Genomic DNA, 27,061 nt, shown 5'->3' with positions numbered 1-27,061 from the left:
CACCATGAAGAGCGCGATTGCCACCCTATTGACTGTTACCGCCGTTGTCGTTGGCGTCCTCGCCGAGTCGCACACCGTGCACTTCACTAACCTGTTCGTAAATGCCATCTTTCACATCTCCCACGTCACTTATGCTACGTCATCAGTTGCGGCTATGGCACTCCCACCTTGATCCAGGGCGGCAACGTCCTCTCTACCGGCGGTGATTACACCTCGAATGGACCTCTTGGTGCTGCCATTGCCTACCTCCAAACCGGCGGGTGCGGTTTCAATGGCGAGGGATGCACTATGGTCGAGCTCAGCCTGTACAACCCCGACACCAACGGCGGCATGATCTCCTCCGCGGACGTCACCCTCATCCCACCCCATGCGTTCTCGGTGACCTCCGGCTTCGGTTTCTACAACGGCTGCGATGGCGTTGGCAACGACTGTACGTCCGTGCTTTCTTTGTCATTTCACACTGTTATATCTGTGCCCAGGCACGTGGTCTGGCTGCTGCCCTGACGGCGCGTTCTGCACGCCTACCGACTATCAAGCGCAGAGGCAATGCACTGTGGACAACGTAAGGAATTTCTTGAATCAATGTCAGATGACATTCTAATGAACGTCAGGTCAACCTTGCGGTCACCTTCTGTGATTAAGACTGAGTTGCTGTTCGTAGTATGTAGTGTGTTCACTTTCCAATGTGTCACGCCTGTTAACGTTACGGCTCATTGTAAACATACTACGGTGCATCAGAAAGGGAATATGGTCAATTAAAATCGAACATCTTTTGTGTAAGCGGGGATACATGAACACTGGATTATGCCAGATGGATCAGTGATGTGAATGATCAAACTGCCTGTGGGACGCATTGGAGCACCGAGATGTAGTCATACGCCCATGGCTCCAAGGATTCCTTCATTGTGTGCACACCCTTCTGAGCGGGGATCGCGATCATCTTTCCCCCTCCGCCCTTTCATTCCGAAAGCAACTCCGATGAACACGGAGATCCGGCTCTATTTTTGGTCTCTGTCTGCAGGTATTCGAACTTAAATACTGGCTTTCAATGGGGAGGAAAAGGCAAGCACCTGCGCACTCGATCCGAACGCCTTCAGAGCAGTCAAGCCATGAAGCCTATCGACTCGCTGTTCGGCCTGTCTGCTTTCGTCCTTCTGGCCCGCGCTGAGAGTCATACCATCACGTTCACCAATCTGTAAGACGAATGATTTCCGCAAAAAATGTTACCAGGTTGACCACTGATCCAGGTGTGGGTACGGAACTCCCACTCTAGTTCAAGATGGAAATGTCCTGTCCACCGGAGAGCCGTACACGTCAGGAGGCCCTCTGAACAACGCGGTCGCATTTCTCCAGGCTGGGGGTTGTGGAAGTGACGGCGAAGGCTGCTCGATCATCGAACTGGTATCTCTCTGCAACGATGGCGATTCCGGCTGCAACGGGTCAATGGTGGACATTGACATCAGCCCTCCGTTCACCCTCACCCCTACCTTTGACTGGTGTTTCACCAATGGATGCGTGGGCGAGTGTGTTTCTTGTCAGTTTCAATCCTACGTCTCCGCGTTGGCGATGGTTAATCTTTGCCATAGGCCCCACAGATCAGTGTGCTGTCGGTAGCCATCCCATTGCACCTCCTTGCCACGACCCCAACGTACGTGCAAAAACCTGTCATCTGGTATATTGCTGACTTGTAACTCGCAAAAGGTGGGGGTGGAGATCACCTTCTGCGTGTGAGAACGACGGGGGTTTGAATCGAAGGCGGGAGCGCCATGATCGCCGCTCGGATCGGACATTGATTGAAACGCTTGTACTGAGTAGATCAGGGGACAGAAGCACCCCAGCGTGTACTTCACAATGATCATCATGGACTTTGATTTCTGATTCAACCATAATTCCCTGATTTGCAACACCCACCTGTTTGAGCTTGCCTTCAGCCCCTCAACCAAAGACATCGATCGAATACCTCTCCCCAGCAATATCTTGAAACTTCTGGGAAGCTGCATCCTGCGTGCAGTTCATCTCTTCCATAATCATGTCGACACATTTCTCCCGGCATGCGTTCGACATGCCAGACATTCCACAAGTGTAAAACCGAGCACCTTCCCTGTACAAGGCTTTCACATCAGCCCTGTCATTCCAAACACGGCTGGCAACGACGTCAGATATAACATTTTGACACAGGGATAGATAGAGAACGTACTCCTGAGTATACTTGCATCCATATGAAGCATCAGATGCCCTCGAGAACGCGGGACGAACATCAACCGCGCCGGATTCTTGCCACTTCTTCAACTCCTTGTCCTTGTACAGAAGGTCTTCGTCGGGAGCTCTGCATCCAACAAAGAGCAGCGTCTTTCCAACCTCGCGGCCGACGGCGAGTTGCTCCGCTCGATCCTCGATGAAACCTCTCATCGGAGCAAACCCAGATCCGGCACAGAACATGACGATCGGCTTGGTCGTGTCCGCCGGCAGATGGAATTTGGCCGCACTAGGGCGTACAGCGACGCATACCGTATCTCCCACTTCGAGATGGGCGAGATAGTTGGAAGCTACTCCAACAAATTCTCCATGCCCACCGAGAGACGGGGCACGCACAATTGAGACCGTGAGGCTACATTCTCCTGGCTTGGCAACCGGGGACGATGAAATTGAGTATTGCCGGATTCGCATAGATGGAAGTAACTTCACGAACTTCGTTGGCGGAATATTGATGTCAGGATACATTTCGATAAGATCGAGTGCACTAAGACGCTTGTCGAACACCGCAGTCTTGGTATCCGTTAACAGGTCACGGAGACGCACGTTGTCCTTAGGAGCGAACTGCAAAAGTTGATCCAAAACACGCTGCGTAACTGGCTGTGCGAGTTCAACGTATTCACTGAAGAGATCGTGAAGTCTGATTGGTTCATCCGTCGGCAGGGTAGTTGATGCTTTGGTTTTGATCTCAATCTGTTGCATTATTCAGATGCGAAATACGGAGAGCAAACGGGAAAGCTTACCTTGGTATCTGGTTGCAGATTGAAATGTTTCAACACTCGTCTAACTGAGACATCAGGATTCTTTGGCAGGATTGCCAGGTAATCACCAGCAGCATATTCCATCCCTTCAGGAAGCTGGAACTGGATGTGTCTCTTCTCGGGGGCACCCGGTTTAGTCAAGAGGCGGTTCTCCAAAACCTTGCTATCGCGTAGATCGGGCTGTCGCAAACGGATCTGGCGCGCTGTGCCAGTGACGGTAACGACGAATTCCTCTTCCTCTTCCGGAACTTCGGTGGGCTGCTCAATGGTGCTAGGGGTGTACACCTAAAGCAGGGTTGAGGAAGGACATTTCTAACGAATGATAGACTGACTTTATTCAGGGTTTCCCATAGGTTCTTTTCCCACTTATCGAACTCGCCGAAGAAATCAGCCCCGCCGGCATCCGCTCGCCCTCGTTCCATCAATCTCTCAGCACCGAGCTGCTCCATCTTGCTGTCGATTAGAGTAGGGATCCTCTGGTAAGTCATCGCCCAGTCACGATTGCCAGCACCGAAAACCGCGTATTTGAGGTTGGTAAGAGGACGTTTCTCAGGAGCCAAACGCTGCAGGCCTTCCACGAAGTGAGCTGCGTTGTCAGCCGGTTGGCCTTCGTACGACGCAGTGAGAATGATCATCGGGCCGTCGTAGTGCACCTTGGCTAGCTCATCGATAGAATCGAGTGTAGCGATGACCGCCCTGAATCCATGGGCGAGGGCGTCGCTAACGACGTTCTGTGCGAATGACTCGCAGCTTCCGGTATTGCTACCGAAGTAAACGTACATGGGAATACCAGTACCGACTGGGACTTCTGCGGGTCTTGCGTCGTGCTTTTCAGCTGTTTCAGGCGATGTAGTCTGGGGCCCAGCCAGAGAGCCAGGGCCGACAATGGGACGTGCGCCTCGGCGAGGAATAGCATGCATCTTGAAGTCCTTGGGCTTGGTCGTCAACGTCTGCTTCAGCTACACATCCGTCCCGCTGTCAGTTCAATACCAGATGAGGATCCGAGGCACGTACATGCAGATGATACGAAGGATCGTCGAAGCGAAGATCAAACCTCTGCAACATGGTGGCCATCATCATCGTTGCTTCCTGCCAAGCGAACGGGCGGCCGATACAAGCCCTTGCTCCATTTCCAAACGGTTTCCACGAGTTAGGCTAAATATATGCGCTATGAGAACTCCGAATTTCGGCGAATTTAACGATCAGATCTGCACTCACAGGGAGAGCTTCAAACTTCCCATCCAGCATCCTCTCAGGGCGGAACTCTTCCGCATCGTCTCCCCAAACCTCTGGATCCCTCTGGAGACCATTGATTTCGACAACGCATCGAGTATCTTTCTTGATCTCCCACCGACCACCGATGATGGTGTCTTCGTTCGGTGTGACATTGAGCATCCCAAGCGGGGCATTGAGTCGGATACTTTCCCGCAGAACGGCGTTCGTGTACACCAGCTTGGGGAGATGCGAGAGCTGGATCGGGTCGTTCCCCAGCACCTCATCGATCTCTGCCTGAATCTTGGTGTAGGTGGACGGGTTGGCAAGGAGATGGTAGCAAGTGAACGACAGGAGACCAGAAGTCGTCTCGTGTCCGGCGATGAGGAACGTGATGAGCTGATTGCGGATGTTGGCGTCGCTCAGGCCCCGACCTGTCTTGGGGTCTTTGCCCTCGAGCATCCGATTGAGTAGATCGTTCTTCGCTCCTTCAGGATGCGCTTTGCGTTGTGCAATGACTACGGCATATCAGTCATCGGACGCGATGCTAAGTATAGGGTAGACACACTCTTATCGCAGAGATCGACCATGAGCTTTATATCGGCTTCGTACTGCGTGTTGCTCTTGTGCATAAATCCCTGCATCATGTGAGGTGTTTGCGCCCGTCTCCCGCTCTCGACCAAGAATCCTCCCATGGCTCTAACGAAGGCTGGGAGCTCCTCTTGATAGAATGAATTCACTCGATAAGACATCGCACAGAGCGAGACGGTGTCGAATGCCAGCCTTGTGAAGTCGTCCGTCGGATCTATGGGGTGATCGGGGCCGAAGCGCTCCCATTTGAACAGAAGCTGGGAGTTGATATCGAGCATATCGTTGAACATGCCCAAGGTTTGTTGGGGTCCGAATGCGGGCATCAGGATACGGTCTGGTTCTAATCAGACCAAGTATATGCAGAAAGAGGGATGGACAAACGGGCGATACCCCAACTTTCTTCTCCATGGTATGCAGTGAATAGTCCGTCTCCGGCACCATGACGCACTTCCTCCAGTGCGCCAGATACGTTCTTGTGGAAACGAGTTTCGTCGCAGAGCTCGTTGACAAGCTTCTGAGAGGAGACGACGATGAGAGGACGTCCATAGAAGTTGAGTTCGTAGATCCGTCCGTACTTCTCCCGCAGGAGGCGGTAAGACAGAGTCGGAGTGACGGGGTCAATAACTCCCGTCAGGGCATGCCCTACTACGGGGTATGAAGGTGGGGAAGGGATGGGGTCAGGCATGAGGTGGTGGTTGAGGGTAACACCTGTAAGAGGGCTGGAGTGCTCGGATCCTCGATGCTGGTGGTCTTAAGTAGTACCCTAGGTGGCTGACCCAGTCGTCCCCGTCCACGAGGCACTCCGCTGACCAGGACCCAGACTAGGATAGTCTATCTTCTTGGCGTGTAGAAGACGTCAGATGCTTGAGGTAGCGACCCGGTACAATAAGGTTAATGAGCCGAATTCGGGCATTTGTCTCGACCATTCCTTGACCATTGTATTCCTGACGGGAGGTCTTGGTCATCTCGTTCACATGAGGCATTTCCAAGCCCATATGCCAAAGCGGAAGGTCAATGAAACAGAGCAGTATTCAGTAACAGATGAGGTGGTCGTTCTTGAGAGAGGAGTCCGCGTGTGGCAATAGAAGCGCCCGCGATGAACCGTGTGAATGAATCAGAACACCTTTTTTCGATTGGTTACTTTCAGGGTTTCCTCCGTAACATGGGCTGACGCGCTGACCTAAGTCCCCGATCAGCTTCTCTGAATGTCACAAGCGTTCCAACGTTCATTTTGGACCGAAGACCACGGACCAGTTCAATGACCATGTTTCCAAAAGCAGCACCATGCGGAAGGCCTATCTGGCATGTTCAGACTTTAATCAACCACATCACAGCCCGGCCAAATATGCTCGGGCCACCACCAAACCAGGCATTCATTGAACAACTGCGCTTTCTCTACAGATTTCATGTGATATGTATTCCGCAGTCTCCGATACTTCTCGAAAGTTAGATCAAGCAACCACCCCGGCACCGACGATAGGCGGAGCATCCTTCCTCGGGATTGTACGAATTTGGAACCCTTCAGGCTTAGTAGTGAGCGTCTGCTTGACCTGTGCTGCCTGTCAGCCTGGAATCTCCAAGATGGTGGAAAAACTTACGCGGAGCTTGTACGATGGGTCGTCGAATTTGATGTCGAAGTGCTGGAACAGCGTGGCGAGCATCATGACAGACTCTTGCCAAGCGAGAGGGCGACCGATACACCCGCGAGAGCCGTTGCCGAAGGGTTTCCAACAGTTTGGCTGGAAGGAAAAGCCACGTAAGTGACGATCGGGAGGAACACAGACTAGGAAAATTACCGGAAGCGCCTCGAAATGAGGGCTCATCATCCTTTCCGGCTTGAACTCCTCAACATCGTCCCCCCAAGCTGCGGGATCTCTATGCAGCCCGGCGATATCGACTGCGAGCATGGCGCCCTTCTTGACTGCATACTTTCCAGCAATGACAGTATCCTCGACCGGTGAAACGGAGATCATCCCTGCAGGAGGATTCAGACGAATACTTTCCCGCAGAACGGCTTGGGTGTATTCCAGTTTGGGGACGTGAGCCAACTGCAGCGCGTCCTTCCCAACAATGGCGTCAACCTCCGCCTGCAGTTTTGAGTACGTAGATGGGTTGGAAAGGAGGTGAAACAGCGTGTAGGATAGAAGACCGGAAGTCGTCTCATGGCCGGCAATGAGCATCGTAATGAGGTTATTGCGAATATTCGCTTCGCTCATACCACGTCCTTACCAATCCCGTCAGCTTATGCATTCTGGTGAAACGATACACTCACCAGTCTTGGGATCTCTGCCTTCTAGCATCAGCGTGAGGAGATCTTTCTTGCTCGTCGGGTGACTCTTCCGGTTCTGAACGACTACGAGTACCATGAGACTCTTTCCACGTTTTTCACGAGAGTGCTTACGCTGATCACAAACGTCTGCCATGAACTTAATATCAGCCTCATACTGAGCATTCTCAGCCCTCATGAGATTCTGAATCATGCTCGGTCGCTGGTTCCTAACTCCGCTCTCAATCAAGAACCGCGTCATCGCTTGACAGAAAGGCGGCATCTCCTCCATGTAGAACGAGTTGAACCGGTGCGACATCATGCTTAGCGCGATGGTGTCGAAGGCAAGACGGGTGAAGTCCTCCGTTGGGGTGATGACGTGGTCGGGGCCGAACCGCTCCCATTTGAGCAGGAGCTGGGCGTTGATATCAAGCATCGCGAGGAACATGCCTTGGATTTGAGCAGGCCCGAATCCAGGAAGAAGGACTCGATCTACCCGAAGTTAAGATCTGACAGTATGTGAGAGCATGAGCGTACGAGCGATGCCCCAGTTCTCTTCAGTACCAAACGCCGTGAAGAGACCGTCGTGAATCCCATTCCTAACTTCTTCGAGGGGACCTCCAGCAACTTCCTTCTGGAACCTCGACTCGTCACACAGCTCATTCACAATCTCCTGAGAGGAGCAGAAGATGATCTCGCGACCGAAAAAATTGAGACGATAGATGCTGCCGTACTTCTCCCTGAGCTGACGACGGGATTTGGCGCTCGCGACTGGGTCATAGACACCAGTACCTGCATGCCCGATGATGGGATAGGATGGCGGCGACGGGATTGGTTCAGACATTCTTATAGGGAGAGCTGGGATCCACCTGTGAACACAGCAGCAGGCAGTTGACTGTCCATTTCAACCGTCTTTTTATATCCAAATGCAAAGACATGTTCGCCCCACTGGCGTGTAGGCAGTTCTGCGAGACCAGAGCCATCCAAATTTGGCAACTTCCAAATCGGTCGGGCTTCTCAACAGTCTGCCGCATGAGGTGAGCACCCACCAGGGGATTCAAGCAGATCCACGAACGAAAGGACTTACGACTTACTCTCGATTCTATGGGCCCATCATGTGATACTTGACCGTCGTTCCCAGGATGCGGCAAGGTCGGTCAAGAACCAAATGCCGGATGGCACATTACCGAATTACCGGCAGAGAACCAGCCTCGGCGCTAGAGCCTGCGGGGAGATCGGTCATGTCAGGGTCTGTCACTTTGTCCTGGGTTAATAACTGACTGCATCGTCGCGTTAGAAAGCGCATACAACCTCGTGCACGCCTATATCCAGTCAGAATCCAGAGAAATAGATGACCAAGACATTGAAATACGGGGCCCAGACAACCTGGATAAGCGTGGTTAGCTCTGGAATGTGACTGTACAAAGGTCGGTTACACACCACGTAATGTCAACCAGGGCATTGACCAAGCACCAACCGCCCGATCTGGTCAAGACGTCCGCATACTAACGGGGAATCATCGGATAACAGAGTCAATCTTGCCGTCATCCAGTTGAAAGTGAGTAATGATGATTTTGTCGAGCAACAAATGTGATATGAATATGAATAAGCAGTGTGCAGATACTGTACAATGGATCAACCCGAATCATGGTTCCTGAAGAAAGGCATGACCTTAGACTAACTCCTCCGCCTGTACTTCCCTCCCCGTTCCGCCTCGAGTTCTATCTGGCGCGCCTTTTCCCTATGCATCTCCTCAGCTTTCTTGTTGATCTGTTGCGCCTCTTGTGTGGATGGAAACCCAATCTTCCAATAGTCTGGAGGGGTATGTGACCGCTGCCATGCCTGGCGATGTCTTGACACCTCTTGTTTATGAGCCTGTACATGAGCTCGCGACATCTGAGGGTCTTTTGCTGCAGAGTCTCGAGGACATGGCAAGACGGCATTTTGGAAATCTCGATGTGGTGGCGACCTCCAGAGCGGTGCTTCGAGACGCGGGGGCAACGGTCCAACATCTTCGTAGTATCTTCGACAACACTCGCAGTCATCGCCATGTAATTGTCTTCTTGCGTTCTTGTTTCGAACCACCGAGTCGTATTGGTAGTTCATACCGTCATTTCGGCTCTTGTCAATCTCAAATCGTGCGTTGATACCTTCTTCATCTGGTCTATCATATGCGCGTCAGAGCTTGTGTCGATTCAATGGGGCAAGACAACATACCGCGGAAGGTTGCCAGAATATCGTCCGTGGCCCTTGAACACCTTGTACTGGTCCACATACTGCTCCCGAGGTAGCTTATTAAGCTCCTTCAAAGCTTTGGCTCTCTCATCCCGATCCGCCGGTAACTGCGCAAGAGGGGTCCCAGCAGGGTCCTCTGACAACCGCTTGCGATGACCCGGGATTGGCGATGCTGGTGCTTTCATCTTTCCTGCCGCACCTGGCGACGAAGTATCGTCTTCTGCTTCGTTGACCATTTGACGCTTTCGGTATGCTTGCTCCGAGAAAGATGAGGCTGCTCTGGGCAGGACAGGTTGCGGGGTGACCACGATGTGTGATGTGGCAGGGGAGATAATTCCGTCGTGCTTGCTGGAGTAGCGAGGGGGTGCGGTCGGCGGATCACTAAGAAGAGTCAGAATATGCAGCAGAATTATGGAAATGCTGTACGTACCATCCTTGTTCACCTTCGAGATCTGTTTCCGATGATGCAGGCACGAGCACTTGACTCTTGGATGCGATGGCCGTTTGCGCAGGTCGATCTTCTGGGGGAGAGGGCTGAGAGGACGGTACCATGTCATCCTCATACTGAGTCTGTGACTCCGGAGCGGTGGGTTGTTTTCTCGGTGTGGCTCGCTTTGGCGTGTCTGCCAGTCCGGTCTCTGAGACCATCCGCCTCCGCTTTCTCGGAGTTTCTTTCGCCCCTCCTGCCTCACGCGCCCTCTTCCGCTGGATTCTGTCTTTGTTCGCCATCCATGCGTCCTTGAACTCCTTCCAGTGCTTTCGTTCCTTTGTCCGTTGCTGCACGTTTTCTCGATATATGCGGAGCAGACTGTCGTATCGTTCTTGTATGTCTGAAAGTTGAGCTTGCAAAAATGCAGCAGAAACGTGAGCGTCTTTCTTCGGGGTTGACGTTGAGGGCATCACAGGAGTCTTGGGGGACGAGGGGACGAATGATGAGGTAGGCAGTGGAGTCGGAGTGTTCTCCTTCCCGGAGGAGGGTGAGAGAACCCGGGATCTGAGCGGCCGAGATTTCGCGTTGAGTTCAGCGATCCTTCCCTCTCGGTCATGTAGCTGAAGCGTAAGCTGAGCGATCTGGCTTTCCGTCTCGCTCTGCTGCCACTGCCGGCTCCAGTCGAGCTCTTTGAGGTCTTCCTTGAGGTCGTCGATAGTCTTCAGGGCAGTCGCGTGTTCCCTACGCAGAGTGTTCAACGCCTCCGATTGGACAAGACCATCTTGTTCCAAGTCCCGGATGCGCACTTGTGCGTTTTCATATTCGACGTGCAGTTGGAGGAAGGTGATATCGTTATCACCAAGTTGCGTCTCGGCATCTTGCGCAGTTCGGAACCCAAGCCTTTCAGACAACCAACGATTGCTGTTCTCCAGCTCAAAGTTCCTCTTCAGTAGATCATCGTTTTGCTTTCGTAGATAGTTGGTCTGTGAACCCAGGTTACTACGTGACTGGTCCATCACGGGACCTGATGTACCTTTTTCTCCAGCTCTTTGAGTGTTGGTCAGCACGGTGCTGGTGACTGGTTCAACGAGCACACCTTGAATCTCTCTCTCCTTCTCCATCATACCATTCCCACTCAAAAGAGGCACGGCCTTACTTCCACCTACCATCTCTCCAACATCCAGATCAGAGGAAGCCTTGTAAGGTGGTATCAGCGCTTGTTCACAACCTCCCAAAAGGAAAGATCCATAAAGCGGAAGCAAACGCGTCGCTTCATTGATACGCGACGCGACTGATTTTGGCGCGTGATCTCACCCTAACGCCGACCACCACTTCCCCCACGCATCCACTTCTTAGCTTGCTATCCCTGTACTTGTGCTAGCTCCTTAACTTGACGGCTGGCAACATGGACCGAGAAGATATGCCACGCATTGGAGTTGACACGTTCGACGATCTGGAACGAATCAAGGCTGGTTTCACCCGTCAAATGCTCGCGCTCCTTGATGAGAAACTTTCCTCAAGCAGCCTAGGGGGGGAGGGGGAAGCGATCCGCGCACACCTGATGGCTGTGAGTTGAATTGAGGTCTTGGTGGTATGGTGCCAATACATGATAGTGGAGGGATAGGACGTTCGAGATCGCAAAGCCTAATCTGAGGGTGAATGGAATAAATTACGAGGATCATACCAAGGAGGCCGATGGTATGTGCTTATTTCCCAATCACTGGACGTGATCAAATGAGAATCTGGCAGAAACGGAGCCATTCGACGAAGCGCTCGATCGCCAGATATGGGCAAACCACGACGAGAAGCTCATATGGGACAAGACACTGGCGGACTCGAGACGCGTCAAGCCTGTACAAATCCAGAAGCTTGTCGAAGATCTATTGGTTCGGCAGAGAGTGGAGGAGGAAATCTTGGATCAGGATGAGGAGGATATGGAGGCAGATTGTGAGTGCTTTTTGTAGGATCGGAGGGGGGATACTGATGAGGTACAGTGACACTGCCGGATGTCGGGGAGATGGAAAAGGCACATCGGGAGACGCTGGCTTATTTTGGGGACTTTCAAAAGGTTCGTTGACGTCTCTCGTTGTCACCGTTGCTCACGCTGAACTCTGGCGCAGAAAGTACCCGAACTATTGGAGAAAGTGTCGAATATCACCCGTGTGGAAGAGGACATGCAGCGTCTGGAACAGTAGACCCACATTTGTCGCCTATATCTGTTGTAGTTTGGATCCCGTCCCGTGTATTTCATGTTTTGTTATATCAATATCCCTATTCTCGCGAAGAACCCAAAGAAGAATACAGGACAGAACAGCTCTATACATCCTTAACTGTCGCCCTCGCACGCCTGCTGAGCCAACGCCTCATATGCAGCATTGGAGGTCCCCCGACCCATCGTGTCTTTCCTCATAATCCTCCACAGCGTCGTCTTCACCACCAGGGTGCACACAACGGGACACAAGCCTGTATGCGGTCAACACGCTATGACTGTAACGCTTTACGCCAACTCACAGAGGAGGGCATTCACACCACTCAAGCCCACTGCCATCAAGCTCTCAGTACAGTTCTCCTCCATCACCTTCTCCACAGTCCCCCCTTCGGGTGTCACAGTTTTAGGCCGCAAGCTCTCCTTCCATGGTGCGCCTTCAGCACAACTCGGATGAGCGAGGAGGGAGCTGAGTAGCGTGAGCAGCCAGAGGGATGTGACGAGATAGATCAGGTTCTGGCGGACGCGGGAAACACTCAGGATCGAGCTCCGGTCCTTTTGTTGTCTGGGAACACGATTAGACTCCCTTGATGTCTAGGTATGTAAAGGAGGGGAGGCACGTACTGGATAAAGCGGTTCTCGATCGTGCATGCGATCACTAATGGCATCTGGACTATCACCGCCGTGTGCACTAAGCGATTTCAGCCCTCCGGCAGAGCATCGCGAGAGAACTACATACTGAGGCTTAACCATACCGGTTCTTGTTCCAGCGAGCCCATGACGCTGCTGAAGAACGTGAGCACCGCTAAGCACGGTGAAACGACTAGTGTGATAGGGAAGACGAGTACTGTGAGATCGAATACTGCCAGAGCAAGGGGTATCCGGTGTTGCTGCAGAATATGCCGCTGGGAAGATTCGAGGGGGTACATCCTTGCGGGTGAAGGAGTATCGAATAGGAGGATCAGGAGGAGGGCGTCAAGGCATGGGATAGAGTTGTTCCCTTTGTTGGGAGAGAGACGGTCGATAAGGGTCCATTCCATTCCTCGGTGATAGGAGTAGGACCCTGAGCTCGTGATACTAACGCCGAGTCGCGTGTGCAATGAATATTCGACGCGTCCTCGTCACGTTGCTGCTACTGCTCCTCGACCTCTACTACGATGGTCTACCTCTCACCCCCTACATCGTCACACGATGCCACCCGCACCTACCTCACCGCCTACCGCGAGATACTTGCCAACAGACGAACGCGAGCCAACACCCCGTCCGCTGTCGTCCTACTTGCTGCGCTGGAAGTGGACTCCCTCTGCGCGTGCCGGATGCTAGCGTCGCTCCTGACGCGAGACGGCGTTCAACATCGGATAGAGCCTGTTGCTGGGTATCCAGCACTCGTAGCGCTAAAAGAGCAGCTGAGCAAGTCCCAAGAACTACACACGCTCGTTTTGCTCAACATTGGGAGTATGCTTGACCTTGCGAGCGAGGACTGGTTTGGCGAGTTTGGGCAGGGGGTGAGAATTCATGTGATCGATTCCCGCAGGCCAAGAAGCTTGCCCAATTTGTTCGGAGTGGGCGAGAGTCAGGAGTGTATCGTTGTCTGGGATGATGGAGAGGTGGCGAAGTTGGCTGAGGAGAGGAAGGCATTTGAGGAGACGATGTTTGATGAGAGTGACAGCGATTCCGAGGATGACGACGACGAGGAGGAAGAAGAAGACGACGACGACGACGAGGAAGATGGAGAGGGCACACCAAGAAAGAAACGAAAGCTCAATGGCGGGGTATGTCTATTTCCCCTTCCATGTCTGCTAGACTGACAGTCCCAGGCGGCAAAACGCGAACGCCGTGAGAAACGCGACGAGTACCTTGCACGACTCGACAAGTACTACACTGCAGGCACGTCACACGGCCAATCCTGTGCAGGGACGATATACGTGCTCGCGACTGCCCTTGAGCGGGCTGACAACGCGCTCCTGTGGCTAGCGATCTTAGGCCTGACACACCAGTACCTCTCCGCCCGAATAAAACGCAGCACCTACGAGCAGATGTACGAAGTCTTTTCGGACGAAGTCGCCCGGTTGAACGTTTCTGTGCCTGGTACGATCAACGACGCGGGAACGAAACAGCAGCTTACGGCGGACGACACGGGCATAAGACCGAGCGAGGAGATGCGGTTCATGCTCGTCAGACACTGGAATCTGTATGACGCTATGTACCATTCGGCGTATGTGATGAGTCGGCTGAGGGCGTGGAACGAGAAGGGGCGAAAACAGCTGGGGGGAATGCTAGCCAAGATGGGGTGTGTATTTTTCCCTGTATGCTAGACGGTTGTGGCTGAAGTGTGGGGGCGCAGGTTTTCGTTACAACAGTGTCAGCAGGCGTTTATCCATATGGACCAAGATCTAAAGAGGTCTCTACGGGCAAAGATGGACAACTACGCGCCAGAGTATGGACTGATCGAGCTCACCTATGCATCGTTCACGCGTTCGTTCGGCTTCCGCTTGCAGCCTCTTTCGGCAGCAGACGTAGTAGAAGGCGTTGGGGCGCTGTTAGAGGCGGCTGAGGGGGTGAAGCTGGAGGTCGAGCTAGAGGGAGGGAGGGGCGGTGGGGAGTGGTTTGGAGGAAGCAAGGCTTGGCAGTTGCCCACTCGTAGTGAGGGGAAGGAGAACCGCCCACTGGCTCCTCCCCCGGCAAAGGAAGGAGAGAAGAGCACCCAACAAGCGGAGGAGGAACAGAGAGAGCAGAAGGAGGAAGAGTGGTGGGTCGGCAACTTTTGGGCGGCGTATGATGCCCTGGGAATGAAGTACGTCTTTTTCCCCTCTACATGAAGATAGACTAATACGGATTTGTAGTATCAACCTTTTGCGCAATTCATTACCCTTGGCCATGGCACTCCAACGAGCAATAGTCCGGCAAGGGACGGCGCTTATCTCCAAGCGGGCTATAACGCAGACGAAGTCTTTCCGCCTAGCGACGATCCGCGAAGGGCCGGACTTGGCGTTATTTGCCCACCCGAGCACGCTTTCGCGCCTTGCGCTGTGGCTGGTGGATGCTACAAGGAACTGGGTGCAGAGTATGCAGGTTGGAAGGAAGAAACGGCTCTTGCCTTTCGTGATCGCTTGTGCCAAGGAAGAAGCGGGCACGTTTGTCGTTGTTGGCGTTACAGGTGCGGGGGAGATGGGTGATGTCAGACCCAAGTACGTTCATTCTGAAAGTGAGGAGTAAAGCTAACTATTCACGAACAGTACGTTCAACCTCGCGTTCCTGGAAGCGCGCGACAGGTCAGGTGCACGAACGAGGCAGGTGACGTTCGACACGAGCGTAGTGGAGGTAAACAAGGAGGATTTGCACAAATTTCTGGAAACGCTAGCCATGCGAGCCGCGTGATGCCCTCATATAGGAGCACATGATGTGACTAATAGCAGTGGCTTACTGTTGTTGTGCTAGTAGAATAAAAAAAATTGTATCTGCTGACCGTTTCGTGTCTGTTACATGTTTCCAGCCACGACCGAGAACTGACCGACAAAAAGTACATTGAGGCTGACGGGCGCTTCTGAAAGCACGGAGGCTGAAGATGTCCGGCGCTTCTCTGTCCGCTCCGTGGAGAACGGGTGAATGTCGTATACGTTCATGTACAGCTGATCAGAAAATGCTCCGACATGCAAGGGAAATGTCCATTTGTATGAGTGGACAGCAGTGCGTATGCGGGGAAGAGGGTGACAGTGATGGTGCATGAGGTGGACAGGACAGCGTGCGTAACTTGACACCCGGAGGCAAAGGCGCGCTGGGCAAAGAAAGGCGGCGTGGGCCATATTCCGCTTTTCTCTCTTACCCCGCTCGGGCCCTCCTCCTCCCGCTTCTCTCTTCTGCTCCGTCATCTGCACCACGACGGCCGATTGGACAGGGGCGCAGATATACTCCTTGGACTGCGGAGTGCCACAACGCCGGGAGACGACTAAGCAGAGTCAAAGCACAGCAGCATGCCAGCGCCTAGTATACAAGAAGTAGACATGGACGCCGATGAGGAGATACAAGTTATGGGAGAACGTAAAGGTCCAAAGGTGTGCATATACACTGGAGTTTCATTCTCATTCTCATGCGTATATAGCGAACTCACGTCGTCAGTGACTCGGATGACGAGGTACCTACTCATCTGCCCTGCTGTCATCAGGCGCTAACACAGAACAGACCACACTCCCACGCAAACGCACAAAGGGATTCAAGCAATCTCTCACATCCGCTACCAGCAACGTTCGCAAAGCACTCGAAGACGCTATCAGTACGGTCGACGGACTCTCCGTTGTTCTAGACACGAGCGAGACGGATCGACTCGCTACAGCGGCCAACAATGCAGCTATCAACGCACTTGCCAACCAGCTCGAGTGTGGGCTGTGCTATGAACTCCTCGTCAGACCATTTGTGATGTCCTGCGGCCATACGGCTTGCGGACCTTGTCTGGCCTCGATGTGGAAGAGCAAGGCCCGGGCCTTAGCGGAGCCGGACCGTCTTGAGCTGAGGGAGAAACACTGCCCATATTGCGATAAGGTGATCAGGGGACGGCCAGCGGTTAACTGGACTCTCAAATCCCTGCTTCAATCTGCGGAGGGGAAGGAGATCATTCTGCTTTCTGGACGACATCTGATGGAAGAAACCAAGCCGAGCGAAGACCTATGGGACGGTATCTTTCCACTCGATGACGCAGTCCCAGGCCCAGCTCCTGCTCCCCCTTTAGCCGCAGCTGCAGCTGCACGACCTCCCGTCCCTCCCCGAATCGCACACCCAGCTCATCACCCCCCTGGGAGGATGTACGTCCCCCGATATCCGATACCTCAGGCTCCTCCAGGTCGGGAAATCCGCTTTTTCCCACCGCAACACCCCGCTGTCAATAGGAACGACCCAATGCAGTTCTTCTTCCCGGAGCGCAACGAGTTCCCCGGAGTGCTCCGTGGACAGCCAGGGCCTGTGCGCCTCGGCCAACCTCAGCCCAACCCCAATCAGGGCCAACAGTTCCCAGAACCGGACATAGCGCAAAGGCAGCTTTTTGCAGATCGGTTGAGGCAAGCACAGCAAGCGCTTCCTGATCCGCTTGCGGAGCCTGATGCGGCGAGGCGGAGTTTGGCAGATCGGATGAGGGAGACGCAGTTGAGAGAAAGGGCTCTGACGCTCGAAGAGGAACTGGTTCGGCGTCATCAGCAACAGCAACAGCAGGCACCGGGCGCACCAGCAGCACCCGCTCAACCAGTCCACCCCGGGCCTGTGCAGCCAGTGCGCCTTCTCCCTCCAATCCGCGAGGATCAAGAACACATGAACGAGGCGGTGGAAAGGATGATGAGGCACAGGAGGGAAATGGCGGAGATGTTGCATCAGGAGCAGAGACAGAGACGGCAGCAGTTTTTGCAAACCCGGAACCAGCAACAGGCTCAGCAGCAGCAACAGGTCCAACAGCAGCAATATCAGCAGCCTCAAGCTCAACAACAGGCCCAGCAACAGCAGCAAGTTCCTGCTCAACAAGCCCAGCAAGCCCAACAAGTTCAGAATTCAGTTCAAGCCCGAATGCCCCCCTTCGCCCTCCTAGACGCAGGCCCTTCCAGAACAGGCCTCAACATCTCCCTCCCCATGCAGCCCGTGCCTAAGCCTGGTAGCACGCCAAGCCCTCTTACACCGGGGTCTCTTGCTCCTGTTGCTGGCCCTTCAGCGCCTGAACAAGCGCGAGAGCGTCAGCGCGCCGGCGGGGAGGGGATCATGCCCGTCCCCCCGAGAATGACTTTGACTGCAGAGCAACAGCAGAGATTCGCAGACGACATGGATGCGTTCGTTAGGGAACAGGTGGCAGGGCTCAATGCGTGGATGGATGGGAGGGCCAGGTATGCGCATTGATCTGGTGCTCTGATACGCTGGTGCGTTGATGCGCTCGGGCTTGGGATGGCGTACGCTAGGGTGGTCGGAAGGGGGTTGATGTGCTGCGTAGGGTTGGTGAGCCGGTGCCGGTCTTTGGGGGTGGTCGTTGGTCGTTGGTCGTTGGCGGTTGTTCGTCGTTCCGGGTTAGTCATAATGCCTTCAATGTTCATCAAGTTTCATGCCTTGATTTCCACTTCCACTTTACTTCTGCTTTCAGGTCATACGGCCTAGACGGCCTGTATCCCAGGCCCTTCCATTCGGTATACTTCTATTGTCATACATGCTTTCACACTTCACGTTCCCGTTCTCTTGCTCTCGCTCTGTCCTTCGGTCATTCGACGTCTAGTGTTCCTTTCTTCATTCAAATTCAATTCCAAGTCCAACCAACCCGCATTCTAGTCACGCTCTACGCCATATGCAATGAATATGATTTGTCATGCTACGCAATGTCCATGTTCTGAGTAACAAAGAAGGGAAGTGAAGTGCTTATCACCGATAGTGCGGAAGCAACTGCGGTATAGTCACACGTCAATTGCTGTTACTGTTACTCCTACTTTGTACCGTTTATACCTCTAACTGGGATGGATTCACTCCCAGTAAATTACAGGCCATACCAGGTATGTCCTCAACCACCACCATCAACCTACACTCAAATTAACAACTAACAATCCAGTCTAAACGACACTCGAGGTCCCATTCCTCTCTATCCATCAACTCGGCTTCTTCAGTACGGGCGACGTCACCCCTGAGCCTGTCACAAGCTGGGGAGACGCTATCTATCCGGAGCGGGATGGAGAGGGAGAGAGAGAGGTTCGAACCGGTATTCATGGAGGATGAGAAGGCGTTTGGGCCAGTGCAGGTGGAGGTACAGGTGCAGGTGAACGGGAATGGGCTGGAAGGCGATGTGGACGAGCAGGAGGAGAAAGGAGAAGGAGAGAAAGGGAAGAGCACAACACCAGCAACCCCTGCGACGGCAACGACGACTATCACAGAGGAAGCAGTGTCGCCTTCAGCACCACAGTCGACGACGACGTCGACCTCCTCTCCTTCACCGCCTCCTTCATCGCTCCCCTCCCCAACCGCTCGTCCGTCACCAGCACCACGCCCAGTATCCACATTCCGCCACGTCCCCCTCAGAGGAAAGCACGTACCCTCACCTCTCCGTCCCAGCCCATCAACCCCAGGCCCAGCCGCAACCGTCCGATCCTTCCAGCTCTCACCATCCCCATCCCCTGCGCCAGGTACTCCAGTGAGCCAGGCCCCGATCGTCCAGCGTCCCGCACCGCCGCCGCCGCCTAAGGACGCCCCGCGTCCGCATCTGCCAGCACCGATCTCCTTCGGCCGTTCTGCATCCACCACCCTGCTCTCCCCTTCCCCTCCTCCATCCAGTTCTGCACCTACACCAAGTCATATGTTCCCCTCTCCCTATCGCTCCGTTTCCCCTTCTCCCAACCCTCGGATCTCACCTTCTCTTAACGCTCGCGCCCTATCCCCCTCTCCGGGACCGACGAGCCCTATCTCGCTCGCTCCCTCCACCGCACCACAGACAGCACATCTCCCTCCTGGCTCAGCACCCGCAACAGCGACCTCCTTCCAGCAACAGCAGAGCAGGCTAACCCCCTACCGAGCCGGTTTCCAGCCCAAACCGCTCTACAGGCTGAGGACGGAGGACTTCCTCTTGGAACGGAACAGGCTAAGCGACGAGCGGAAAGGGGAGGACAGGAGGTTGTCTCGTCGACTGGAAAAGGTGCGCTCTTCCCCCTCTAACCTAATGCATACGCGCTGACCAACACCAACGGACTGTAGTTGATCCAACTGCATTTCGCCCCCAAGCCTGACCCTCCTCCAGGGTTACCAAGATCTACGAGCCTGCTTAACGAGCTTAAGGGCGCAGCTGCTGTGGAGGCGGCGGAAGTGAGGGCTGCGGAACAGAAGATCGCCCCTTGGGAAGCGGATAGCAGTGTTGGAGCATGTCGGTTGTGCTCGTGCGTATCTTCTTCTTTACCGCGGTTTCCTGCAGCTTTCTCCCGCAAGAAATTGTTGGCAGTGCTGATGGATACACCCTGCACTATGTAGGACCACGTTCAACGCCCTCACCGTGAGGAAACATCATTGCCGCCTATGCGGGACGATCATCTGTTCCCAGCCTCCGGCACCTCGGTCTTCAAACCCCGCACGGCATGTCCAGTGTTCAGTCTTGATCGCCGCAGACTGGAGGACAGGCCGCGTCTGGGACGTGAGCGAGGGCATCGCTTATGGCGTCACGAAGCGCGATGGTACCAGTGCGAGCTTACCGACAGGCAAGGGAGGGGCGAAAGAGGGCAAGGAGGAGAAGGAAGAGAAGGGCGTGAGGGTGTGCAGGGAGTGTAGGGAGAACGTGAGGAGACTCCAGTATGTGCTGGAGAAATCCCGAGTCCCGCCCGTGAGCAGGCTGTATACCGTACGTCTATTCCTACGCTTTCGTTCTTGAGCTAACGGTCGCTGGGCAGGTACTGATGCAGCTCGAACGCGAGCTCCTAGACATCATCCCGACGTACCAGGACCAGCTGCTCGAGCTCCCTCCCCAGCCGAGCGCGGCCTCCCTAGCCCCTGTGCAGGAAACGCGCAAGTTGGTACTCGACCTGTGTGCGGATTACGATAAGCTCGCCAAGAGGATCCTTGGGCTGCCTTGTGTGAAAGGCGGGGAGGAGGAGAGGGTCCAAAGAGCGGTGTGGATGCGGAGCAGGGGGGTGTTGCAGAAGGAGATGGCTGGGTTGCCTGTACGTCCCACGTTTTACTCTTTACCTGCCCTAGGCGGCCACAGAAGTGTCAAGTGAGTGCATGACTAACTAGTTCTGCAGGCCCTGCCCAAACCTCCCACGCACAAGAAGTCCAAATCACAACCACAATCCCAACCCCCATCACGCTCCTCCTCCCTCCCCGGTTCGGGGCTGCACACACCCACAGACCCAGACGCCGAGCTGGCCCACCGGCTCCAGCCGCTCCTTGAGCAAGAGGCGCTGCTGGATCAGTATGTGGCCGAGGCTACTGCTGCGAGGAAGTTTGAGGATGCGAGGGCGTTACGCGCGAGTTTGGAGGAGATTAGGGAGGAAGTGGGGAGGTTGGTTCGGCAGGCTGGGGGTTGACGTGGGAGTCCGGGGGGGATGGTAGACAGCCCGCTGGGGCATTTGATTTCCTTATCTTCATCTGTAGCAATAGTATCACAGGATTCTTGTAGACTCCAACTGCCGCTCGTACAACCGTCCACCCCTTCCTGCTTCCCCAGCTCTCACACCCATCGGATTCATTCAAGGGAAGACCTTCCTCCCTGGTCGGGTCGGTCGGGCGAACCCACGCTGTGCGCTAACGCTGGAGGATGCCCGGTCCGCAGGGGCGCCAGCTACGGTACCAGCACCGGTGGGAGCTGCTCCTTCCCTCTTGAGCTCGGAGATGAGGTGGTCGTATGTCAGCTCCGAGAGCTCAGAAACTTCGATCTGCCCCTTCAGTCAGTAATGGTACTAGAATGGTACGATATGATGAGCGCGCACCCTGCGCGCCAGGTTGAGCGAGTGTTCTTCTGCTTTCTTCACTACGTTCCAGAAGGAGGTCGAGTATACCATCTTCTCCTTGACGGATGCGTCATTCGGACAGAAGTAGACGAACACTGGAGTAGAGAATGAGTCATATTCCTCTGTCTGCGTGGAGAAGACGCACGTATAACCCGGTTCCCGTTGACGCTCAGCGCGTAGAGCACATAGGACGGTTCGCCCTTCGGGAGAACGCTTGCCAGTCCTTGTCCGTGAGGTACGTCCTCCTTGTTCTTGAGCACAAACACGTCCTTCTCCTTCCCTGTCTTTATCCCGAGTACGACGACCTGCCCCTCTCCGTCATTAAGTTCTGAGATCGCCGCATCCGCATCCTCCTCAAATTGCATGTCCGACCGCTGGTGCAGACTCCTGGGAGTGGTGCTCCTAGCAAGTTCGACCGCTTCTGCAGCGCGGATAGAGGCGAGCTCTTTTTCCCCGTTGCTGAGGGGTATGAGCCCGGGGGAAGTGGCGGAGCGCGCTGGTCCACCGCCGGTTGAGCTCGTACTACGGGAGACGAGGGTGGAAGCGAGGTCGGACGGGGCGGAGATGAAGGCCGAGTCGACGAAGGCTGCTGCCCCGAGGCCACGAGTGAGTGCATTCCGAGTCGATGCGTACAACATCTACATATATTCTAGTTATAATTATGACCTGATGGATATACTACACACCTTCTGTCGCACAGTGCAAGTGTCGGGTACGTAGGATACCAGTACCCATTTCCCCTTCGAGTCCAGCTGCACGAGCAAGTACGCCGCAGTATCCGCATCCACAATGCTCGAGATATGCTGCACATCGCTCGACAAGGACGAAGTCAAAGGCAGCGTCTTGGAAACGACAAGCAATTCTGGTCAGATGTGAGCATCAGGCTGTCGTCGGCTATGAGTGGTAACACGCACCATTGTCGATGGATACCTTTATCACTCTCGTTCCCGCCGACTGCTTGAACTGCGTCGACAGTTCCTCGGAGACAGTAATGCCTGAAGTAATGCCCGACATCGTCTGTTGGTTGTATATTTGTTGGTCGTCGTACTGCTCCTCGACCTCGACCTTTTCAACCTCCGAGTCCCTGTGCCGCAGACGCGAGGCGCTCTTTGCGGAACAGCCGGTCTAACTACGACCACCACTTGACTAGAGTGCAATCGACATACGCAAAACCCGCAGTAACTTTGCGTTAATTGAATCTAACGTCTGGATATATGGATTGACTTCAGAGTACTAATTTGGTCTCGGAGAAGCCACCAATTCGCGGTTCTCTTGCCTTCCGCCCATCTTCGAAAAGGGACTGTGGCTCAACAAGATGCCACGCTGTCACTATTTTTTCTACAGAATATTTCACAGCGAAACACAATACTCCGACAATTCTAGATGACCTCTATACCTTGTGATCTCAACATTACTGTATGGGCTGTGTATTATCACCCTGCTGTCATGTGCTTGTCTGTACCCTCCTGTCCTCGGCTAGGGAGAAACTGGCTCCTCTCCGAGTCCGTATCAAGGCCGCCCGATTCTGTTATATACCCGCTTCAGTTCGGACGTTTTAGTGGCAGCTCCTTGTTCCGATTCCAGGATCCAACAGACAGGTCACGGTAAATGCCATGCCGACAACTCGTCCTTGGAGTCGGCACACATCACCCCAGATCAACTCGACACAACCTCGCCGAAGATAATCATCCAACAATGACAACAAGTCAGCGAAGCAATATACATCCTCCTTGCTGTGCGTACGCAAGCTTTGCCCGTCCGCTATTCCCAGCAATTAGTTGTTTCAGCCTGACCGAGCTTCCCCATTCGGAGACGCCCCAGTTCGTTCCGCACAGCCTTTCTTCTCCGTCTTTCTTCAACACGGGGAGGAACCCCCCTCTCTGATAGTCTGCATCATGACGCGTAGCTTTCAAAGCTAATTTTTTGCAACAATCTGACCACTGTTAATCTTCTGTTCCTACTTGCTTCGGGTGTGGGTCACGCAATGTATGAACAGCGGATGGCCATATAACTCTGGAGGGAGGACGATTATCCATCCAACCCTTGGCTTTTTCACTGTCGGTTCGTGCCTTGGTCCAGCAATGGCAGACATCGGCCTGGACACCGCGACCATCGTTGCCCTATGGTGCGAGGCACTCCTGTTCGGCGTCTTCCTCGTCCTGTTCGCCGTGAGCGTATATATCCTCTGGCCGCTGTCGTTGCGCACAACAGGACGGGTGAACGGGCCGCTGCTCGCTACTTCCGTATCCCTATTCTTGCTTCTGGCTTCACATGCAGCAGTCTGCCTGCGCAGAGTCCTCCAGGCTTTTGTGGACAACGAGCCTACACCTGGGGCCTTGGAGTTCCTCAGCGACACACGACAGTGGACCGAGCCAGTAACGTGGGCTTCTCCCAGCTTTTCATGAGCTTTTCTCACGCGCGATGCAGAGACCTCATCTACGGCCTTGTCACTCTACTCGGTGATGGCATCCTCATCTACCGCTGCTATGTCGTTTGGGCCCGCAAGGGGTGGACGATCATTCCATCAGTAATTCTGTGGATCGGCACTGTGGTCACCTGCATACGCAGCGTCGTGATGCAGTTCGAGCTGCAAGGCGGCGAGGGGATCTTCGCGAGCCAGTTAAACGGCTGGATCGAAGCTTTCTTGTAAGTCCACACACACCCGCAACAATCACATTATCTGATCGAATCTAGTGCCTGTACGATGGCCACTAACGGACTTACGACCGCACTCATCGTACTCCGAATCTGGCGATCAAACATCGATGTGCGCAAGTTTGGCCACTCCAATCTAGGCCCAGTCATAGCCATCGTCCTCGAATCCGGCGCGCTGTACAGCATCACAGTATTCATTCTGCTCATGCTCTATGTCGCCCAGACTAATGCGCAGTATATCGTACTGGCGATGGAGATTCCCATAATCGTGTGTCCTATCATCCCCTACCGATGTTAGAATCCTGACAGAGATGAGATAGGGCATCGTCTTCACCCTCATCATCGTCCGCGTCGGCCTGAACCGGACGATGAAGACCAACAGCGGGCTGACGCCCAACAGTCACACACGGTCACTCAGCGTACGCGGCATGGGCTCCAGAGACCAGCTCGAGCTCAAGCGCGTCACTATCGCGCGCACGATTGAAGTCAGCAGCGTGGGGGACGATGAACTGGTGGATATCCGGTCGATGAAGGTCGACCCGGATCAGCTGGTGTAGCGAGCGAGTGGCTTCAACATTATTTATGATGCTGTCTGAAATTTGGGCTGTTCTTGGGCGGACGTTTCATGAATTCTTGTCGAACTAATTGGTTGTGCCGGGTACAACTAGCTTAATGCTGTAATCGATAATCATTTTCCTTGCTAACTCTATGGCAACAATCCAGTCTCACGCGTCTATCACTGCATCAGTTTGAAGCCACAAGCCACGGTGCTTTACTCGAGGTGATGAGGCTTTTGCACCGGAACGAACCTGGAGGTAACAGGAGGTGGAGAATGCGGCGACAACAACCTGCATTGTAGTCTCCCTTTCCAATTACGTACGTGTCCAAAAGAACACAGATTACGGCTACCACAGCACGACGAAGGCTTCCTTTCCTCCTGAACAGAAGTTATAATTTTGATCACAAGTGTATGCTGCCCAACGGCCCGCACCTGCCGCGGTACAGGGCCGCGGCTCAAGGACGAGCCGTCCATATGGTTATGCAACAGAATGCCATTATCTTCCCGTGTCCTAGTCTACACCGCACTAGTCCATGCGGGCCTTGAGCGTCCGTGAGATGACTTTTTCCGGGGTTCTGTATCGTCGTCAGCGCCATTTCACTAACGCCCAAAAAGTGCTTACATAACATGCACGATCGCGCCCCAACCAGAGAACGCATCCCGATCAACCGCGTTCATAAGTGTCTGTGAGATCGTCTCAAACAGGTCCTCCGCCGCCATATCCGGTTCCCACAGTCCCTCCGCCACACCAAACAGCTTATCGCTCGCCGTCCCGCACACTACAAAGTCCTTTGCGAAGTTGAGGCAGCCTATGAGGTCCGCGGCTGCGATGAACGGCTCGCCTGTCTTCTTGCTTATACCGGCGATGACGGGTTCGACGAAGTAGGGCCCGAAACGGCGCTCGTACAGTGTGGAAGAGACGAGCTGGGCGAATGTTGCGGGCTCGATTTGGCGCTCTTCCTTGATTGTGTACATGTTTACTCGGTAACGGAAGCGTTCGCGTCTACCAAAAGGGGTGTGGTCAGAATGTAACCATGAAGTGCGGACAGTGGGTATATGCTCACAGGGTGATTACGTCCGTTGCTAGACCCGCAAGACCGCAATACAAACTATCCGTCACGGGAAACACCTACCCACATGCATGATATCAGCGCGTGCATCCCTTCCTTAAAGAACAAAATCAACTACGCACCTTCTCAAAGTTTGTGGCTACAGTCATTGCTTGGTTTCCCAAACGAAGGTCGGACGCGATCGCGACACAGTTCTTGCCCTTCATGGCCACCACCGAACCACCGTTGTATTCCATTATCGACTGTTATTCTTTCAGCATTATTCTTCTTAATAGCCTCTACGCTCCAACATACCATGATGGGCAACTGTCTTTGGAAGGGAGGAGAGAAGAGTAAGGTAGAGCACTGAGAAGGCGTCGTCACACACGACGCTCGAGGTGGTGTACGCGTCGCCCAAACTGTTTCCGAAGGGTTCAAGTGGCTGTGCTGCACCTGAAAACGGAAAGATGAAAGAGGAGAGAAAAGTGAGTGGACCCTGATACCGTCAACGACTTGATATTGTTGAAATTTCTTTTCTTTGCATTTGGTCGTCGAGATGGGCATTAAAAGGAAAGAGAGAGAGGGCGAAGAGAAATCTGTGGTACAACATACTGGCGAGGAACATCATGGGCACGTAATATATTGCCTTACATTGAGGTGCACTTTGCTAACTCGTTCCCCAGCTCAACTCTTTTCGTGACCTCCCTGCCCTACACCCTAACATCAACCGACCTCGAGACGCTCTTCTCCGACCATGCCCCCGTTCGTCAGGCCTTTGTAGTTCTTGATAAGGAGACAAAGGTCTCCAAAGGTGTCGGGTATGTCAGTTTCGCCGTGCGGGAGGATGCAGAGAGGCTAGTGAAGGAGCTGGAGAGGGGCGTGGAATGCCAGGGTCGGAAAGTGAAAGTGCAGTGGCCGGGGAAGAAGGTCTGTTTCCTATTAATACCAGCCATCATTTTCTTACCTGTTACTGTAGGAAGAACAAGCTGGAAATTCCACCCCTGCTAAGCCGAAGGCCCCTCGTCCCGGACCGTCCAAACCCCCCCAATCGTCCAAACCCGACCCACTTGCTATTCGCACCCTCGTCATCTCCGGTCTCCCTGACAGCATATCCTCCAAAGAACTCTGGAAAAAGGCGCGCAAGCAGACCGGTGCCGAGACCGTTACCTACTCTGTAGACGGAGGGGAGGGCGTTGCTTGGGTGGTATATGACACGCCTGCCAACGCACAGAATGCTGTGCAAGCTTTGCATGCCCATACGTTTAAGGGATGTCTCTTGAATGTCGTGCTCAAAAAGCGGCTGGACTCGTCTCTCAAGCTTCCCGTGCCTGCTGCTGTGGATGGGGCAGAGAGTACGGAAGTGTCGGAGAAGGGCAAGGGCAAAGCAGCCCCGAATCGCGCTGGAAG

General features: G+C 54.0%; 13 protein-coding genes across 13 annotated transcripts; 7 read left to right on the top strand and 6 right to left on the bottom strand.

The window, feature by feature from the left end:
• Window positions 1-4: 4 nt before the first annotated feature.
• DACRYDRAFT_86357 (uncharacterized protein) lies at window positions 5-641 on the top strand (the record flags this gene model as incomplete). The annotated part of the gene is made up of 4 exons (XM_040776770.1): window positions 5-93; window positions 147-430; window positions 480-562; window positions 612-641. The coding sequence occupies 4 exons, from the start codon at window positions 5-7 to the stop codon at window positions 639-641; spliced, it is 486 nt and encodes a 161-aa protein (XP_040632097.1).
• A 429-nt stretch (window positions 642-1,070) lies between these two features.
• Window positions 1,071-5,518, bottom strand: DACRYDRAFT_19776 (cytochrome P450). The gene is made up of 10 exons (XM_040771653.1): window positions 5,199-5,518; window positions 4,795-5,151; window positions 4,233-4,744; window positions 4,029-4,169; window positions 3,347-3,973; window positions 2,997-3,299; window positions 2,198-2,946; window positions 1,702-2,143; window positions 1,587-1,648; window positions 1,071-1,534 (listed from the first exon to the last, which is right to left on the bottom strand). The coding sequence occupies exons 1-8, from the start codon at window positions 5,500-5,502 to the stop codon at window positions 1,936-1,938; spliced, it is 3,201 nt and encodes a 1,066-aa protein (XP_040632096.1). The 5' UTR covers window positions 5,503-5,518; the 3' UTR covers window positions 1,071-1,534; window positions 1,587-1,648; window positions 1,702-1,935.
• A 750-nt stretch (window positions 5,519-6,268) lies between these two features.
• DACRYDRAFT_13301 (cytochrome P450) lies at window positions 6,269-7,927 on the bottom strand (the record flags this gene model as incomplete). The annotated part of the gene is made up of 4 exons (XM_040770972.1): window positions 6,269-6,367; window positions 6,416-7,041; window positions 7,090-7,575; window positions 7,621-7,927. 4 exons carry the CDS (start codon window positions 7,925-7,927, stop codon window positions 6,269-6,271), a joined length of 1,518 nt encoding a protein of 505 aa, XP_040632095.1.
• Window positions 7,928-8,760: 833 nt separating this feature from the next.
• On the bottom strand, window positions 8,761-10,917 carry DACRYDRAFT_103693 (uncharacterized protein; the record flags this gene model as incomplete). The annotated part of the gene is made up of 5 exons (XM_040767800.1): window positions 8,761-9,247; window positions 9,301-9,699; window positions 9,749-10,731; window positions 10,782-10,795; window positions 10,845-10,917. 5 exons carry the CDS (start codon window positions 10,915-10,917, stop codon window positions 8,761-8,763), a joined length of 1,956 nt encoding a protein of 651 aa, XP_040632094.1.
• A 236-nt stretch (window positions 10,918-11,153) lies between these two features.
• Window positions 11,154-11,943, top strand: DACRYDRAFT_13299 (uncharacterized protein; the record flags this gene model as incomplete). Its single annotated transcript, XM_040770971.1, has 5 exons — window positions 11,154-11,315; window positions 11,362-11,446; window positions 11,498-11,695; window positions 11,743-11,816; window positions 11,869-11,943. The coding sequence occupies 5 exons, from the start codon at window positions 11,154-11,156 to the stop codon at window positions 11,941-11,943; spliced, it is 594 nt and encodes a 197-aa protein (XP_040632093.1).
• A 61-nt stretch (window positions 11,944-12,004) lies between these two features.
• On the bottom strand, window positions 12,005-12,918 carry DACRYDRAFT_19774 (uncharacterized protein). Its single transcript, XM_040771652.1, has 4 exons — window positions 12,694-12,918; window positions 12,579-12,645; window positions 12,260-12,519; window positions 12,005-12,211 (listed from the first exon to the last, which is right to left on the bottom strand). Exons 1-4 carry the CDS (start codon window positions 12,881-12,883, stop codon window positions 12,075-12,077), a joined length of 654 nt encoding a protein of 217 aa, XP_040632092.1. The 5' UTR covers window positions 12,884-12,918; the 3' UTR covers window positions 12,005-12,074.
• Window positions 12,919-13,111: 193 nt separating this feature from the next.
• DACRYDRAFT_98056 (CDC45-like protein) lies at window positions 13,112-15,332 on the top strand (the record flags this gene model as incomplete). The annotated part of the gene is made up of 5 exons (XM_040777505.1): window positions 13,112-13,726; window positions 13,772-14,244; window positions 14,299-14,748; window positions 14,798-15,142; window positions 15,191-15,332. The coding sequence occupies 5 exons, from the start codon at window positions 13,112-13,114 to the stop codon at window positions 15,330-15,332; spliced, it is 2,025 nt and encodes a 674-aa protein (XP_040632091.1).
• Window positions 15,333-15,899: 567 nt separating this feature from the next.
• On the top strand, window positions 15,900-18,222 carry DACRYDRAFT_92618 (uncharacterized protein). Its single transcript, XM_040777092.1, has 3 exons — window positions 15,900-16,006; window positions 16,054-16,086; window positions 16,134-18,222. The coding sequence occupies exons 1-3, from the start codon at window positions 15,926-15,928 to the stop codon at window positions 17,820-17,822; spliced, it is 1,803 nt and encodes a 600-aa protein (XP_040632090.1). The 5' UTR covers window positions 15,900-15,925; the 3' UTR covers window positions 17,823-18,222.
• A 1,749-nt stretch (window positions 18,223-19,971) lies between these two features.
• Window positions 19,972-20,968, top strand: DACRYDRAFT_74344 (uncharacterized protein; the record flags this gene model as incomplete). The annotated part of the gene is made up of 3 exons (XM_040776061.1): window positions 19,972-20,283; window positions 20,333-20,602; window positions 20,684-20,968. Exons 2-3 carry the CDS (start codon window positions 20,339-20,341, stop codon window positions 20,966-20,968), a joined length of 549 nt encoding a protein of 182 aa, XP_040632089.1. The 5' UTR covers window positions 19,972-20,283; window positions 20,333-20,338.
• A 55-nt stretch (window positions 20,969-21,023) lies between these two features.
• On the bottom strand, window positions 21,024-22,405 carry DACRYDRAFT_98054 (actin depolymerizing protein; the record flags this gene model as incomplete). The annotated part of the gene is made up of 5 exons (XM_040777504.1): window positions 21,024-21,316; window positions 21,371-21,486; window positions 21,537-22,029; window positions 22,078-22,253; window positions 22,306-22,405. The coding sequence occupies 5 exons, from the start codon at window positions 22,403-22,405 to the stop codon at window positions 21,131-21,133; spliced, it is 1,071 nt and encodes a 356-aa protein (XP_040632088.1). The 3' UTR covers window positions 21,024-21,130.
• A 204-nt stretch (window positions 22,406-22,609) lies between these two features.
• Window positions 22,610-23,099, top strand: DACRYDRAFT_19771 (uncharacterized protein). The gene has a single exon (XM_040771651.1). It carries the CDS (start codon window positions 22,775-22,777, stop codon window positions 22,997-22,999), a length of 225 nt encoding a protein of 74 aa, XP_040632087.1. The 5' UTR covers window positions 22,610-22,774; the 3' UTR covers window positions 23,000-23,099.
• A 373-nt stretch (window positions 23,100-23,472) lies between these two features.
• DACRYDRAFT_13295 (uncharacterized protein) lies at window positions 23,473-24,344 on the top strand (the record flags this gene model as incomplete). Its single annotated transcript, XM_040770970.1, has 3 exons — window positions 23,473-23,771; window positions 23,819-24,037; window positions 24,086-24,344. The coding sequence occupies 3 exons, from the start codon at window positions 23,473-23,475 to the stop codon at window positions 24,342-24,344; spliced, it is 777 nt and encodes a 258-aa protein (XP_040632086.1).
• Window positions 24,345-25,004: 660 nt separating this feature from the next.
• On the bottom strand, window positions 25,005-26,032 carry DACRYDRAFT_19770 (20S proteasome subunit beta 3). The gene is made up of 5 exons (XM_040771650.1): window positions 25,970-26,032; window positions 25,798-25,917; window positions 25,670-25,734; window positions 25,228-25,608; window positions 25,005-25,180 (listed from the first exon to the last, which is right to left on the bottom strand). Exons 1-5 carry the CDS (start codon window positions 25,970-25,972, stop codon window positions 25,132-25,134), a joined length of 618 nt encoding a protein of 205 aa, XP_040632085.1. The 5' UTR covers window positions 25,973-26,032; the 3' UTR covers window positions 25,005-25,131.
• Window positions 26,033-27,061: the final 1,029 nt, after the last annotated feature.

The sequence above is a fragment of the Dacryopinax primogenitus genome (assembly GCF_000292625.1).
Source record: "Dacryopinax primogenitus strain DJM-731 SS1 chromosome Unknown DACRYscaffold_2, whole genome shotgun sequence".
NCBI classification, from domain to species: Eukaryota; Fungi; Basidiomycota; class Dacrymycetes; order Dacrymycetales; family Dacrymycetaceae; genus Dacryopinax; species Dacryopinax primogenitus.
This window is presented reverse-complemented; position numbering and strand designations above follow the sequence as displayed.

Bases quoted from the DNA above. Each gene is read 5' to 3' on its own strand.
- DACRYDRAFT_19770 (XM_040771650.1), bottom strand. The intron at 25,735-25,797 runs GTGCGTAGTTGA...GCATGTGGGTAG, and splicing joins TAGCCACAAACTTTGAGAAG to GTGTTTCCCGTGACGGATAG. The intron at 25,181-25,227 runs GTAAGCACTTTT...ACGACGATACAG, and splicing joins GGCGCGATCGTGCATGTTAT to AACCCCGGAAAAAGTCATCT.
- DACRYDRAFT_92618 (XM_040777092.1), top strand. From the start codon at position 15,926: ATGCCAGCGCCTAGTATACAAGAAGTAGACATGGACGCCGATGAGGAG. The intron at 16,007-16,053 runs GTGTGCATATAC...ATGCGTATATAG, and splicing joins GAGAACGTAAAGGTCCAAAG to CGAACTCACGTCGTCAGTGA. The intron at 16,087-16,133 runs GTACCTACTCAT...AACACAGAACAG, and splicing joins TCAGTGACTCGGATGACGAG to ACCACACTCCCACGCAAACG.
- DACRYDRAFT_19774 (XM_040771652.1), bottom strand. From the start codon at position 12,883: ATGTACCCCCTCGAATCTTCCCAGCGGCATATTCTGCAGCAACACCGG. The intron at 12,520-12,578 runs GTACGTGCCTCC...TCGTGTTCCCAG, and splicing joins ATCGAGAACCGCTTTATCCA to ACAACAAAAGGACCGGAGCT. The intron at 12,212-12,259 runs GTGAGTTGGCGT...GACCGCATACAG, and splicing joins TGGTGTGAATGCCCTCCTCT to GCTTGTGTCCCGTTGTGTGC.
- DACRYDRAFT_19776 (XM_040771653.1), bottom strand. From the start codon at position 5,502: ATGCCTGACCCCATCCCTTCCCCACCTTCATACCCCGTAGTAGGGCAT. The intron at 4,745-4,794 runs GTGTGTCTACCC...GATATGCCGTAG, and splicing joins GGTCGATCTCTGCGATAAGA to TCATTGCACAACGCAAAGCG. The intron at 3,974-4,028 runs GTACGTGCCTCG...ACGGATGTGTAG, and splicing joins ATCCTTCGTATCATCTGCAT to CTGAAGCAGACGTTGACGAC.
- DACRYDRAFT_19771 (XM_040771651.1), top strand. From the start codon at position 22,775: ATGACCTCTATACCTTGTGATCTCAACATTACTGTATGGGCTGTGTAT.